At 46.1% G+C, this 13626-nt stretch overlaps 2 protein-coding genes across 2 annotated transcripts; both read right to left on the bottom strand.

The window, feature by feature from the left end:
* Positions 1-8956: 8956 nt before the first annotated feature.
* On the bottom strand, positions 8957-9664 carry N7466_005045 (flavin reductase family protein; the record flags this gene model as incomplete). Its single annotated transcript, XM_057164442.1, has 1 exon — positions 8957-9664. One exon carries the CDS (start codon positions 9662-9664, stop codon positions 8957-8959), a length of 708 nt encoding a protein of 235 aa, XP_057023123.1.
* A 1013-nt stretch (positions 9665-10677) lies between these two features.
* N7466_005044 (uncharacterized protein) lies at positions 10678-11588 on the bottom strand (the record flags this gene model as incomplete). The annotated part of the gene is made up of 2 exons (XM_057164441.1): positions 10678-11204; positions 11264-11588. 2 exons carry the CDS (start codon positions 11586-11588, stop codon positions 10678-10680), a joined length of 852 nt encoding a protein of 283 aa, XP_057023122.1.
* Positions 11589-13626: the final 2038 nt, after the last annotated feature.

Below are 13626 nucleotides of genomic sequence, written 5' to 3'. Positions count from 1 at the left end.
AAGAAAAGTAACATTGAAAAGTCAAAAAGAAATAAACACTTGCTCCACCTGATCCATTTCTCTTCTCTTCGAGTGCCAAATCTTCCTTAAACGGTAAATGAGGATTGTACCTTTCCCTATCTGCAAGGGTTTAAAATCCAATGTGATATCAGGAGAACTCCAACTCCGTGCCAAAAGGAAATCCATCAACATTGGAATAGACGCTAACCTTGTTAGAAGCAATAGTTTCCAAGTATAGATTTGAGATGTTTGATCGTCCCTGTTCTTATGCAAGTTCCTTAATACCTCCCGCGTGGCAGGCATGAATCCTGGTGGATTAGATTTCACGGCCCCACATGGCCAACTTGACACTGGAATGAATCGCAGTCTATGCCTAACTGAGAATCAAATCAATTGCCCACTTCTGTTTTTCGTTAGGTCTCCAAAAATCGACCCGTGTAGTAGAGAATTGATGGTTGACTCCATTTTCATTTCCATTTCCCCTCACGTGGCTGACCCTTGTCGGATCATGACGCCATAATCCGAACAACTGCACTGTTTACGGAAAACAGATGTGAGAAGCCAAGGTTGGCCCCCAAAAATCCTTCCATCTCTATCTCTACCTCATGGAGTCTCCTAGACTTCTTGCATACTCCGTTACTCCGTGGTTCTATCCTGGACCTCATAATTCAATAATGGATTGGGAATTTCGAGCATTTCCGCGATCGACGATCGTGATGACAGCAATGAACTCGAGGAGACTTGCACTAAGCCTATTCTATCCAGCTTCTGGTGGGTCGAAATCACAATCAACCTCTGTCTTTTCACGTGCGCAGTATCTACCCTTAGTCCCATACTAAATGAGTGGAGTTATGATAACTTCCCGACAAAGGAAAGAATTCAACAAGAACAAAAAAAAAAAAAAAAAAAAAAAAAAATAAGAAGCTAATGAAAGACTAAGGAGACTAGAAAAAAAAATTGAAAAAAATATAAATAAAAAAAAACCAAGGGCCTCGCCAAGCAGTCTACTCCAGTCTATTCCCCATGTCTTACATCTAGAATGGACAAGTTGAAGAGAACGGGGCTATATGATCAGCATTGTCATAGCCCAGATGACGGCTCTGCAGATAATTAGTGTTAGTGCTGGTGTTCCCAGATTCACGAGTCAGCGTCGAGCTTTGAATGTTGGTTCTTTTTTTAGCGAAAGGGCGATCGTGGACACGGCTGGGATGGGGGGGAAACGCTAGGGCGTCGTGTTGGGTGCAGGTCTGCCGCACCATTTAACCCTTTCTAGATGATGGATTTTGCTCTGGAGAGAAAAGCAAAAGCAAAAAAAAAGTGCAGATTTGAAAAGTATTCCGTAGTTATTTTTGTCATCTGGGGTGGCTATGATTCTGTTTTTCTACATGTAGCTTGATGCCAGAAGCCACGGTCGGCTTTTTCGCAACTCTCTAATTTTGGATTCGAATTGGATTCACTTAGACTTGGATTGGAATTTCTACTCGGTTCCGGGGATTCGGGTCCTACCTCGAGCCGACAATAACAAAGCACAACAAAGGCAAAGATAAAAACAAAAAAAAAAAACCACCATCGCTATGTGGGATAAGCGCATAATGGGGTCACGGATTTTAGCCGGGCCCCGGTGGGCCCCGGTGAACAGTTACTTAGTATTACTTAGTGAGCAAAAGAGGAGCATGAACGGAGCATGAACGGAGCGAACTACGAACTAAAAAAATGTCGGAGCCGTTCCGTTCTGTGCACATTATTACCTGAAACGAAAGCGATTCCCCACTACGAGGCTCTTGGGGATCAAAATTCTGCTTTCCTGTTCCCCCGGCCGATCGCTTGTCCTGTTGTCCCTGTGGAGAAGAAATAAAATGAACAAAAGTAAATATAGAAACACGAGATTTCTACTCGACTTTGTGAATTGATCGAAATATTAATCAAGGTATCTCGAGATATTCTACCAATATAGGCTATGCTGACGGAGTATACTCCAGCCCTAGAAGGCTATAAACAATTACATTAAGATATAATGTGTACCAAGGTAGACTTACTCAAATGCTCCATAAGGCTTTTTCCTGGTTCCACAATCTCACCTCAGATCCATGCATCCTTCCCGCGTTATGGACAATGGCATGATCCAAACTTCCCAACTTGAATGACTCGTGTTTTCTCAACGTCCCTTGGGAATCTGGGCCCCGTTGACCCCGTTGACCCTGACGTTTACCGTTGTCATTGCTCTCCCAATTTGGATCCAGAAAAGAACCTTTTCGAGGTCTATTTCAGGATGCACGTTGGTGGAGATCTACACCAAACCCAACTCCCTTCATTTCTTTTATTCTTTCCCAGCCATTTCCCACCAGGGCTTCACGGCTGATAACCGGACGATAGCCGGAGTTTCAGTGTCGGTCGCTCTTGTCGCTCCTGTCGCGATCGTGCTGACAATGCTCCCAACGTCTCGGGAGGCACTATTGGAATCACGGACCCCTCTAACATGCGCGCTGCATATCAGCGAACTAGACGTCACACTCTCAACTAACGCTGTATGCGCCGAGATTTTACTCTGAAAAAAAAAAAAAAAAAAAAAAAAAAAAAAACAGGGAATCACTACCAAACATTTCAACATCAAGCATGGATTCCGCGCAACCTTCAATCCTTCCGTAGGAACTTTGATGTGATCGCTATTTACTATATTGATTGAAGAAAGTCCTTGCTCATCCACATCTCATTCTCCCCAAATCTCACCAAGATGCCCGTTATCATGCCAATCTACCCTATGGCCGTACATTATCCAAACTGAGTATAGTGGCCATGACCGCCCCACTTTGTGAGATTTGATCCCATGCCCCCCTTTCCCTTTCCCTTTCTCCTTCCCTTTCCCTTTCCCTCTCCCGTACCCGGTCCGGTCCAATCCAGTCCATCCCACCGCAAAATTCCCATCTTCGCCCCCATAGATTCCACTGCACAAAGATCCCGCTTTCAAGCCTCATGAAGGTAATAATTCTCCGTCAGCGTACCTAATCGGCTCCACTACCCGATTCAACTTTGGTTTCTAGACTCTCACCTTCATTCCTCTCTATGCATGCATGAGAAGTTTCCAAGGAAATGCAAAATCAGTATCTCTTGTTTACTTGATTACGGAGTACTACTCCGTACATACTTGAATAAGCACTACCAAGGTAAGTCGGTGGTGCAATGAGGACATCCAGAGCCAATAACAATGCAAATGATCGACACAATGCTTTTTTTCTTTCTTTTTGTCTTTCCCTGCCTTTTCGGTTTTCTTTTCTGTTTTCCCCGTCTCGGTTATTGGGCGATGTGAGTGGTTGGGTCTTTACTTCTGAGAAATTAGACTTGTGTCCCGATATGGATTATGCTACTAATTGACGGGATGTGGATCATGACGTCGGCTTATAGTCTTCACTGGATCAGATAGATGAATAGGTGAAAGATCGACTGTATGTTTTCTGCAGGACACTTGAAAGCGAAGGAAGAAGCGACCAGATCCAGATTCTCCAAGGTTGGAACAGGATGGAATTCAAAGGATTCCAACGTCGATGGCGTTTCGTCTCAAATCATGCGGTGGAGTAGAGATAATCCTTCCTGACTCGTGACAAATTACAACGTCAACCCTAACGCCATCCGGGCGCCGCTCTTGTCATCCGGCAGGACCGCAACGTGGTGCCCGAGATTTCGGGGCCCATTGGCAAATGAGGAGAAAGATGGCAATGAAACTTTTTGAAGATCTACTCTCTATCTGGCCTCGTAAAGTGATTTCCATTTTCTGGGGAACCCACGCAGGTTTCTCTGCGCTACATCGAACTGCATTGATCATATAGAATAAGAGGTTGTGGTGGCGAATTCAAAATTGATAGGAGCAGCACACTCGAAGCAAGTTTTTTTTCCCGGGATTCTAGTTTCCTGTTTCTTCATTTCTCTCTTCAAGCTTGACAGAGCTCAAGGTTGAAGCCACAAAGCCACAGAAGCCAGCAGTGCTCATTCTTGAAGATCATCGCTACAACGACGCGGTCTGTGCCACCGGTTCAATGTGTACTACCGGAGATATGGGGTCTGTGGGAGTGGGTACCTACAGCGTACAAGTAAGTACATGTACATATGTGCAACGGGAATAGTTTGAGACAATATAGATGCAGTGAGATACGCTTAGTGGCAACTAACAAACCCAGTTCATCGTATACATGTCCAGGTACCTCTGTCGGGGCGACCCGATAGCTGCAGGAGGTGCATGGTACAGGGCGTTTCAAAGATCAAAAGTCACGACGATCGTGCCATGTGGTTTTCCTGAATCCGAAAACAGACAGTTGGAGTAGGAAAAACACATGGCATGGCCAAGGTGGATCGCAAGACTACGTGCAGGAAACTTTCTATTCTGAAACGGAGTAACTCTGCAGCACCCATTGCCATTTTTGGGAAGAATGAAGGCCACCCCGAGATGGGCCCGAGGTCAAGCTTGATGGAGACTAAGTTCTCATCACCGATGTACCAATCACGAACAGCAGATGAAGTAGATTGCTGGAAAACGTGGCTTTAGGACGCTCTGACTGCTGATCAAAACAAATAAATAGGTACCAAATGAGATGAGGTATGGAGCTGAAGAGGAGAAGAGGCGACTTTGCTGGAGAACCTGAGATAAGACGCCGGACTTGAGCGTTGCTTTTTTTTTTTGTCCTTTTCTGTTGAAGGATTGCATGACCCGGACATTCGGGTACAGCGTTGATCAAAAGTCGAATCTTGACTGGTAAGCCCGCGAGATTGTTTGTTTACCCTGGATTAGGCAGTATGTAGTAACTCATCTCATGCGAGGTAAAGGGGGAATAGGGGAGAGCTTGGAAGCTAGATGGTCGTGGATCAATGAGGATTCGGGCCAAGGTCAATAGTGTAGAGCTCCAGCCGTAGCGTTGCATTGTGCCTGGATAATACCGGGAATTTTAGGTGAAGGATTAGCCGATGCCCGATTGGTAAAAGACTGAGATGATGGTGTACATGCAGGATTTGAGGAATTTCCTCCTCCATTCATTTCCCATGTGGAAAACCCGTGGACTTGGATGAAGGAATGGGAACCCTGTCGACCATGTGTTGATGATTAATTAAAGAGGGGATTAATTAAATGAAAAAAAAAAGAGAAAAAGAAAAAAATAAAGAAATAAAGAAAGAAAAAAAAACTAATTATAATATTAAATAATAATAAATAAATAGATTAAATATTAAATCATATCAACGTTCATGCTAATTAACCATAATATCATCCTAATCCGTGCTAGGCGTTGAGAAGGATTCCAACCTCATAGTGGAGCCCAGCTGCACTGCAAAGCAAAGCTACTGCAATCCTTCCCACTAACCCCATCCACTCATTTCGTTTCAGCCATTCTGCTTACACGTGGGCTCAAAAAGTATTTTTATCCCATGCAGTCATACATCATTTCCCCACCATCCTCACCCAGTCAGAGCAATCCGATGTACATGGCGAAGAAACAAACTCCGAAACGAACGGCTCCTTCTCCGTCGGGATGATCGTTGGTTTCAGGTTCAGATCCCTGTTGATGCGGAGGTCGAAGTTACTATTCTTGGACGGAGTTTGAGCTCCAACTCGAACAGACATTAAGCCCTGTGTTTCAGCATTGATTAACCTTTTGCCACTGCCACATGGGACTTGTCGAGGGGCTGAAGATTAGCGGTGCCACTTCTCATCAGATACTCCGTGCTTGCTTTGTTGCTATCTATGTACGGAGTATATATGGGAATTTTGACGGGATCCTGAAGGAGTTTGAGAGGTTGTGGGTGTGCTCCGTATGTAGTAGTTCTAGAAGCTGTGGACCTCTCTGCATTGATCGAGAGACTCGTTTCGGACTTGTGATTTCTGCTTTAGGGCCGGCTGTCTACGTTAATGGACATATGCATCATGAAGACATTCATCCGGTTTCATAACTACTCCGGACCTTTTCCACATGTACTCTTCATTCCTCCATAAAAAAAACCACATGGAGTGCAGATCTCTCCTAACCTCTGTACACACAATGACCCTGCTAGTTGACTTTTTCCACCAAGGTTGACTCCATTACCCTAATGCGTCTCCCACTCCAATCCCAGCACATGAGGTCTAAGTGATGTGATGAATCGCGAAATTTCCCAATTACCCAATTACCAAGTGACGTAGCCATCGGCCCAAGCACCTTCAACTGACATCCTAGCAAAATATACCTGAACGCACTAAACCAAGACATCCATCCCAAGACGGAATAAAACCAATACGCAACAAGTCGCTCAATCTTTCCAACAATGCAGCTAATTAACCTCCCTCACGCATCCAGCAACCTTGGAAATTAATCCTCAGCCCTGCACACCAAATCCAACCAAGCTGAACTTCACTAATCTGGCCTGAACCAGATGAATGGGACGCCTGAATCCGGCATCCAATCCATTCGCCCTCCACTTCCCAATAAAAACCAACAATGCAACCACCCCCACGAATCAAACAACTCCCCGGCCCTCCTCGATTTCAATCCAAAAGCACACAAAGGCCCCCCCCCCCTCAACTGCAAGACCCCGCCGTTTTCGTGACAATTAGATCGCTCCGACCTATAGGAATACCGCAATGGGCCCTTTGGCAGCACTCAACGCACAATGACATCATGTTCCTGCCGCCGGCAGAGCGCGTACGAGTCTTGCTCCACTGCCGCTGTTGGATTCACGGACACCGCTCATTCGCTGGTGTAGAGTACGTGCAGCCCTATAGACGTAATGAAAGTACCTTTTACTCTGTACAAATATGCGAAATAAGGCGAATTTTCTGCGTGAGGAGAGATAAATGCAGATGGGCTTTTTTTTTGGCGCGGGAGGGGGGAGATTGGATCCATTGACAACGCATAGAAGTTGATTAGTTGGATCCACAGGAGGCTGTTATTCTGGTGTTGGTGAGGGATGGCTTTTGTTCCGTGCGCTACCCGTGATTTTAGTCTCATGCGGGCCTTTGGTTTTTTATTTCTCCTGTTGGTTGTTGGGTTCTGGACTACATGTAGGCTGGGGAGGCTGGACTACTGGACAGGACGGGGGTTCGGGAAGGTACATTACTGAGGTTCAAGTGTGCAGGGATATGGATTTGGTTTGGGAAGCTCGAATCGACTTAACTTGTTGGCATAAGTTGAATTTCTATCTTGCAAGGTTCCTAACGTTCAAATTGAGACATTTATTTGATTCCAATTGCGGGTTATACTGTGTCGTTCTAAGGTTCCTAATCTGGGAGTCTGGGACCTTGGAACAACATGGATCGCCATCTGATCGACATAAACCAGACCGACGTATCTCCGAATGATAAATCCAAATCTATAAAAATTTCCGAGATCTTTGGCCCTTTACGTCGGAGACATCTGCACATGTGCCCTCGCAGAAATGATATCACAAATGTCTTAAATCTACTGCCAACTCGTAAAAACAGAAATAAACTGGGTAGAACCAAAAGCCAAGCAGATCCATACCATGTACAGTTGGAACAAGATTATTAGCTCATCACTCGGATTCGGAAATTCGATATCCAACCCCCCCCCCCCCCCCCACTCATCCCCCTCATCCCGTTCTAGATACCAAACCAACTCAAATCAGGAAGTTGGAGGGGACAATTGCGGGCGCAGATATGGACATGGATAGCAAGTGGCTACCGACTAGTAAACCATCAATCTAAAAATCCCGATTGAGGTCCGATTCCTACGATCGTCTCCACAAAACAGACCATCAATTGATTGAATGGGGATGTTGGTCAACTTGACCGCTCGGGATTCCCCCCGCCTCCCACCGCACGCGCCGTTGGCCACGGTGGCGATCATCATGGACTTGGGCTGGACTTTTGGATCCGACTAGGTCACAAAGAAAGCGAACAGATCTACATTCCTTTCGGAGCGGGTGGTGTGTGCTCCGTAGTAGCGCGAGATTGGGCCGTCAACGGTCGACCAATTGTCGCGAATGTCTTAATTGTCTCAATTATCCGTCCATGACCTCAGAGGCGCTTTGTTACCCACTTCATCCGTGAATTCGGGCTTCGGGGTTTTGAGATGCGATTGATTGCGACTGTCTTTCTTGTATCTGATGTCATGGGGGTTGAGTTGAGGGGGAGGCAGTTTGGTGTTGGTAAGGGATTCCATTTCGGGTGGTTGTTGGAATTCAAAGTGGGTGTTGAAAGGAACGCTCGGATCAATTGAATGATCTTGGTGGCTTGTGGCTTGTGGCTTTTGGCTGCAGGGCTGGATCGTTGGATATTTGCTGGGATTGTTTGGGTTGGTGAAGCGCCGGTGGATTTGCTTTAGTTCCTTTTGCGCTGGGCTTGCCGTAGTTTGGCGGTTAGAAGGGAGATGCGTTGTAGGCTTGAAGTGGTTTGTTCTGCATTGGGTTCGGCGTTTGTATACCTTGCCAGGGGAGAAGACCTATTCGAGATTGGATTAGAGAGGTTAAGTTTGAAAGAAGTAAAGTGAGAATATTTTGGTTAATTAATGCGTATTCCTAAGTTTGAGGTCAATTCGTGCGGCTCCTGCAGGCTCAAGCTTGGACTGAATTTGACTCGAGGTATATGTACTTAGATACAACCATGAATCATAGAGTAAGCAGTATATTGATGTTTAAGTACGTTTTTACTTTAGTTATGTAGTACTGTACTATGTAGACTTTTGAACCTTAGATCTTTCAAACGTTCAAGTACAATTCAATGTCGGCGGGGATTGTCTATGTATAACTACATGTACTATATGTACTTGATTACTACATACTAAGAAGCAAGTATAGTAGAGACCTCAACATTTGGACATTTGAACATTTGAAATAATAAAAACACCAGACTGAAAGAATGTTGTCTACTAGGTAGTATATACTAGTAGTAAATTCATTTTATCAGTGCATTGAAGCATCAATTGATACAACATTGAAGTGCAACAAGCAACACAGCAATATCAGAAATTATTGGAATCAGTCCTCAATCTTGAAACTCCCTCCACTTAACCATCCTCCCCCTAAGATCCAAAACCGTCCCATCAACAACAAAACTCCCATCACCCCGATGATGCAACATCCTCATAGCCCCAACCCCATCTCTCCCCTCAAACCCATCACAAACCCACGCCCTAACAGCCTTCAGAACCCAAAGATTATACTTCTCAACCATCGCCCGATCATGCACCACACACTCAATATTCGCAATAACCCCATTGCCCCCCACAAGCGGCGCCTCAACCTTCGCAGCCGGAAGCGCCTCAAACCCGAACTTCGTCCACTTGTCCACTTCGTCGCCGGAGCAGTTCCCGATATCCACAACGAACTCGGCAAGCGTGGTGTCGGGGATTGCGAGGACGCAGGAGCCTGTTTGGGAGAGGAGGGCGAAGCTTGTGTCCCAGGGGCCGAGGCAGATGTTCAACAGGGCCGGGCTGGAGTGTTGGAGCATCATGTGGAAGCCTAGGGTCATGAGGTTGTGGGTTTTGTCGGCGAGGGAGCCGGTTGAGACGAGGAGGGTGGGTCCTGGTTCGATGAGGCGGTAGACTTTTGAGGCGGGGTAGGGTTTGAAGGGGTTTTGTTTTGATGTTGATGTTGAGGGTGGTTTGGTTGAGGACTCGATTGGGACTAAGGATTGTAGAGGTGTCGTTGAGGGCTCGGAAGATGGGAGTGAGGCTTTGCGTTTGCGGGGCATTGTGGAGGGTCTTTGGGTTTTATGGGGGACGGTAAAGGTAGGTGGTGAGAGGAGTATGGCCAGGAAGAGAAAGCGCTCAATGTCTGGGAATGGTGGTGAGGTGAGTATGATGCACGGAGTCGAGTCAGGTCGAGCTGTACGTGTTGAAATAGAGAGGAACGGTTCCTTGGGACGACGTTGAAACCCCGCATTCCAGGGACCAGATCATTGGATCTCAAACAAGCAGGCGAGACAAGGCTACTCTAGAGAAGGCTGGGATCAACTGCTTGGCGAGAGAAAACTGTATGGTAGAACTGCGTATCGGCATGGGCTACTATCTAGGTCTGGTAGTAGAATCAACCCACTTCAAAAGTATATGGTAACGGAGCACACATCCACAGGAGGTACAGGTTGATAAAAATTCCCTACGTTGAGTTATCCATGGATCCAGGACAAGAGATGTTTGTTCATGCTTAGTATAATGTTGGACTAAAAATCAAACTCGGCCGAAGGGCGGTTTGAGAAAATAAGCTGTTCAATAGAAATCGTGTTGGTTAAAAAAAAAAAAAAAAAAAGGTTGGAAGGAACGGTTTGCTCATTGAAACGCGAGCATCGATAAAGCTGAGGTCAAAGGCCTTTTTTGGGATACAAGTCCAGTCAAAAATTGCTCCATCCAAGGAGAAAATACTTGACGGAAAGACACGCACAGGTACATGGTAAATGTTCCTATGGCACCTGGGAGAATCTTCAGGACTTAGGACATCTTGGTCTGTGGCTAAACCAAAGCACGTTCATGTTGAGAAAGGCCGCGAGAAGGAAATTCAAATTCAAAGCAAAATCAAAAAATATGGACACCGAATCGGGTCGAGTCACATGCCTTTCGGATATCGTAACTCCGCTAAATAACCCGAGTAAAAACATGACGAGGAAAGAAGAGAGGCTCTCATAAAACCAGGGCGGGATTGAAGGAAGGTGGCGGTTATGTGAGGTGGTTAAAAGGATAAAGAAGATGATACAATTTGCATTCCGACAATCTAGCGATCTGGATTGGTCACCTGGAGGATTCGGCGAGAGAAGTCGTGATCGTCATCGATACTGCCGTTGCTTTGTCGGCGCTGTGCCATATACTGGCCGTCGAATCGCGAATCTGTCATAGACGACGGTCCTGAGTCACGACCGCCACGGTATCCCTGAGCCTTTTGCTTGCGGGCTCGGTAGAAGAAGAAGGCAGCTCCAACTATGGCAGCCAAACCCACTACACCGACCACAACACCTGCAGCAATGGCGGCCGTATTATGAGTCTTGCTCTGCTTCTGTTCCTCCGCCTGCTGGGAAGATTGGGCCGCGGCAGCGGCGTCATTGTTGCTGGTATCTGTCACATATACTGTTTGACCGGCGGAGTTGACAGTTGCACTACCACCTGCACTCGTAGTTTCAGATGCGGTTGAGTTGCTGGTGCCGCTGCTGCTGCTACTGCTGCTGTCCGTCGAGGAAGATGATACACTCTCCACGTCGGGGTCTAACCCTGTCGTGTATACTGAGAAGTAACCAGTTCCACCACCTGAGAATTGTCAGTAACCTTATTAGTCTTTTTAAGCAAGCTGCTGAAGCAAGGCATACACTTATCTTCCGGCCAACCATTGCAGACTGTGTTACAGTTGCTTGAAGCTACCTTGTCTGAAGTTGGGGGTAATTCATTGCCACATAGACAGTATGCACCAGCTGTCAAAGCGAAAGCGGCTGCATTGGTTTCCTCGCAGTTATTTAGACACCATCCTGAGCTCTGATATTCGTAGTAGGTCTTGTTGGAAAGGCCATCGGAGCTGCTGTAGCAACCGACAAGGGTTTCGGCTCGTGGTACGATATTATTGGAGGGCGTAGCGATTGCGCCCGTGGCGAAAAGCAGAGTCGACAAGGACAAAGCGGTTCGAATAGTGAATTTCATGGTGATATATTGGGGAAGAGTCGAGTCGCGTCAAAAGAGTAAACACCGCTGCAGACACAGTCGTTACGATAGGTGAAGCGAAAGAGAATGGAAAAAAAAAAAAATCGAAGAACGAGGAAACGACCGGCGTCACCCTGCAGAACTTCTGTAGTCAAGGTTGACAACAAATATTGCCTGGGAGAAGAAGGCTTTCCGTCCCAACGGGATGTTGTTCGGTCGCGTTGTTGTGAGACTCTTGGGATCCGCTATGTAGATAGTCGATATGGATCGAGCCAAACGGAATCCACGGTCGGAAGAGAGAAACGAAGGAGAAAGAGTGTGTCGGTGAGCGAGAGGAATCGGGATATCAAAAGCCCGGTAGCACAAAGATGTTAACAACTGAGGGGGTGAATGTTGCCCCTTCTTGGTTCAGCTGTGTTGAGAGAGAAGCGACGGAGGATCGGACCAGTCGAGTTAAAAACTGGAGGGTCAAAGTTGATCAGGGTCAAGATGATATGGCTCAGGGCGATGAAAGAGTGGTCCCTTTGATTATCTTTTTTGTTAACGAGTGTGAATAAAGGAAAAAAGGAAGGCGAGGAAAGCAGTCAATCTTCAGGGAGAAAGAAGAAACGGGGTCCTTGCTCAGGGTCAAGGGGTCTGTTCCCCGTAAACACGGTACGGGGTGTATGTGTACTAATGTAAGCTATGTATGACATGTATGGTATGTATTGTATAGTGGCCTGCCGTCATCCTCGATTCTAAGCCAATCATATTTGGACAAAGAGCTGAGTCATCAGGCACCGCCTCTTGACCCTTGGAACCTGCAGTTGATCGTTTGCCAAATTCATCAAACGCGGGCCGGTTAGTGGATCCTTTCAACTCCGATCTAATCCTCTTCTAGATTTGTCCCTGACTGGTGTGACCTTATTCGTACAGATGCTCGGATCTGCGAGGCCCTGCGTTATTCGCCACAGGACCAGACATCCACACTGGAATCCAATTTGACACTTACGTAGCCTTTCTTTCATGTCAACATTTATAGGATATTCATACATATGATAGACTCGTGCCGTATTAACAAAAGAAAGGGTGAGAAAAGAAAAAAAAAAGTTGGAAGTATATCGGACCGGAGCACGTGCTACCGATCAATACCGGAACACTTCAGAATTTGCTAGGCAGCGCTTACTCCGTACTGGCCGTTCTTTTCTCAGGGAAATGAAAGTCATTAGCGTAATTTCCCTGCCGTGTCCGGGGGAAGGGGGGAACTTTTCAACGCTAAGACCGAGGAGGCTTGGCTTCTCGATACCAACAAGCTACGAACTATATCTTGATGCAAAGGGCCACTTTGCACTAATCATAACAACTCATGCCATCCTAGCAGAACATTAGTATGGATGAGAAAGAGAAAGAGAAAAACATAGAGAAAAACAAAAACATTTTGCCCCTTTTCACGGACCACGGTTTTTACGCGGCCACTCCCGAGTGGATCGTGTCTCCAATGAATGAGCTGTCGATTTCGGTTAATTACGGTTCCAAGCCCATAAATTACATACACAAACAATAACACAAAAAATTGATTAAAATTTTTTAAGCACATGTTGGCCCTGCTTTTCTCGGCTATTTACCAATCGCAGCACTTGAGCCCTGGACCCTGAGAGATGCAGGTACGGAGTATACATGTATAGATACCGAGTGTTATCATACGCTCTCTTGTTTACATTCATCAGATACTGAGTTTCCAAGGCTGGATACATGTAGGGACCATGCATTCAATGTTGCAGATAATCCTGCTGGTCATCTAAGACAGGGTCCTAGCCTTACTACATACTATATCGTGGATTTGATTCACCATCTGCATGAGGTACATCTATGCAGATTATGTATGTGCTTTGAAAAATCACACGAGCTGTGGACTATATTCCCGTCGCATGACCCCGCCACTTTGATAGACTAGATGATCAGTACGGAGCAACTCATCACGAGAACTCATCCAGAAAGCATCTTGAGGTCATCTGGTCTCGAATAGTAGCTATGAATAATCTACTCATACACAGTGGCC

Source organism: Penicillium verhagenii, assembly GCF_028828195.1.
Source record: "Penicillium verhagenii strain IBT 33310 chromosome Unknown utg000005l_segment0_segment0, whole genome shotgun sequence".
Taxonomy (NCBI): domain Eukaryota; kingdom Fungi; phylum Ascomycota; class Eurotiomycetes; order Eurotiales; family Aspergillaceae; genus Penicillium; species Penicillium verhagenii.
The sequence above is the reverse complement of the archived record's forward strand: the minus strand, read 5'-3'. Positions and strand labels throughout refer to the sequence as shown.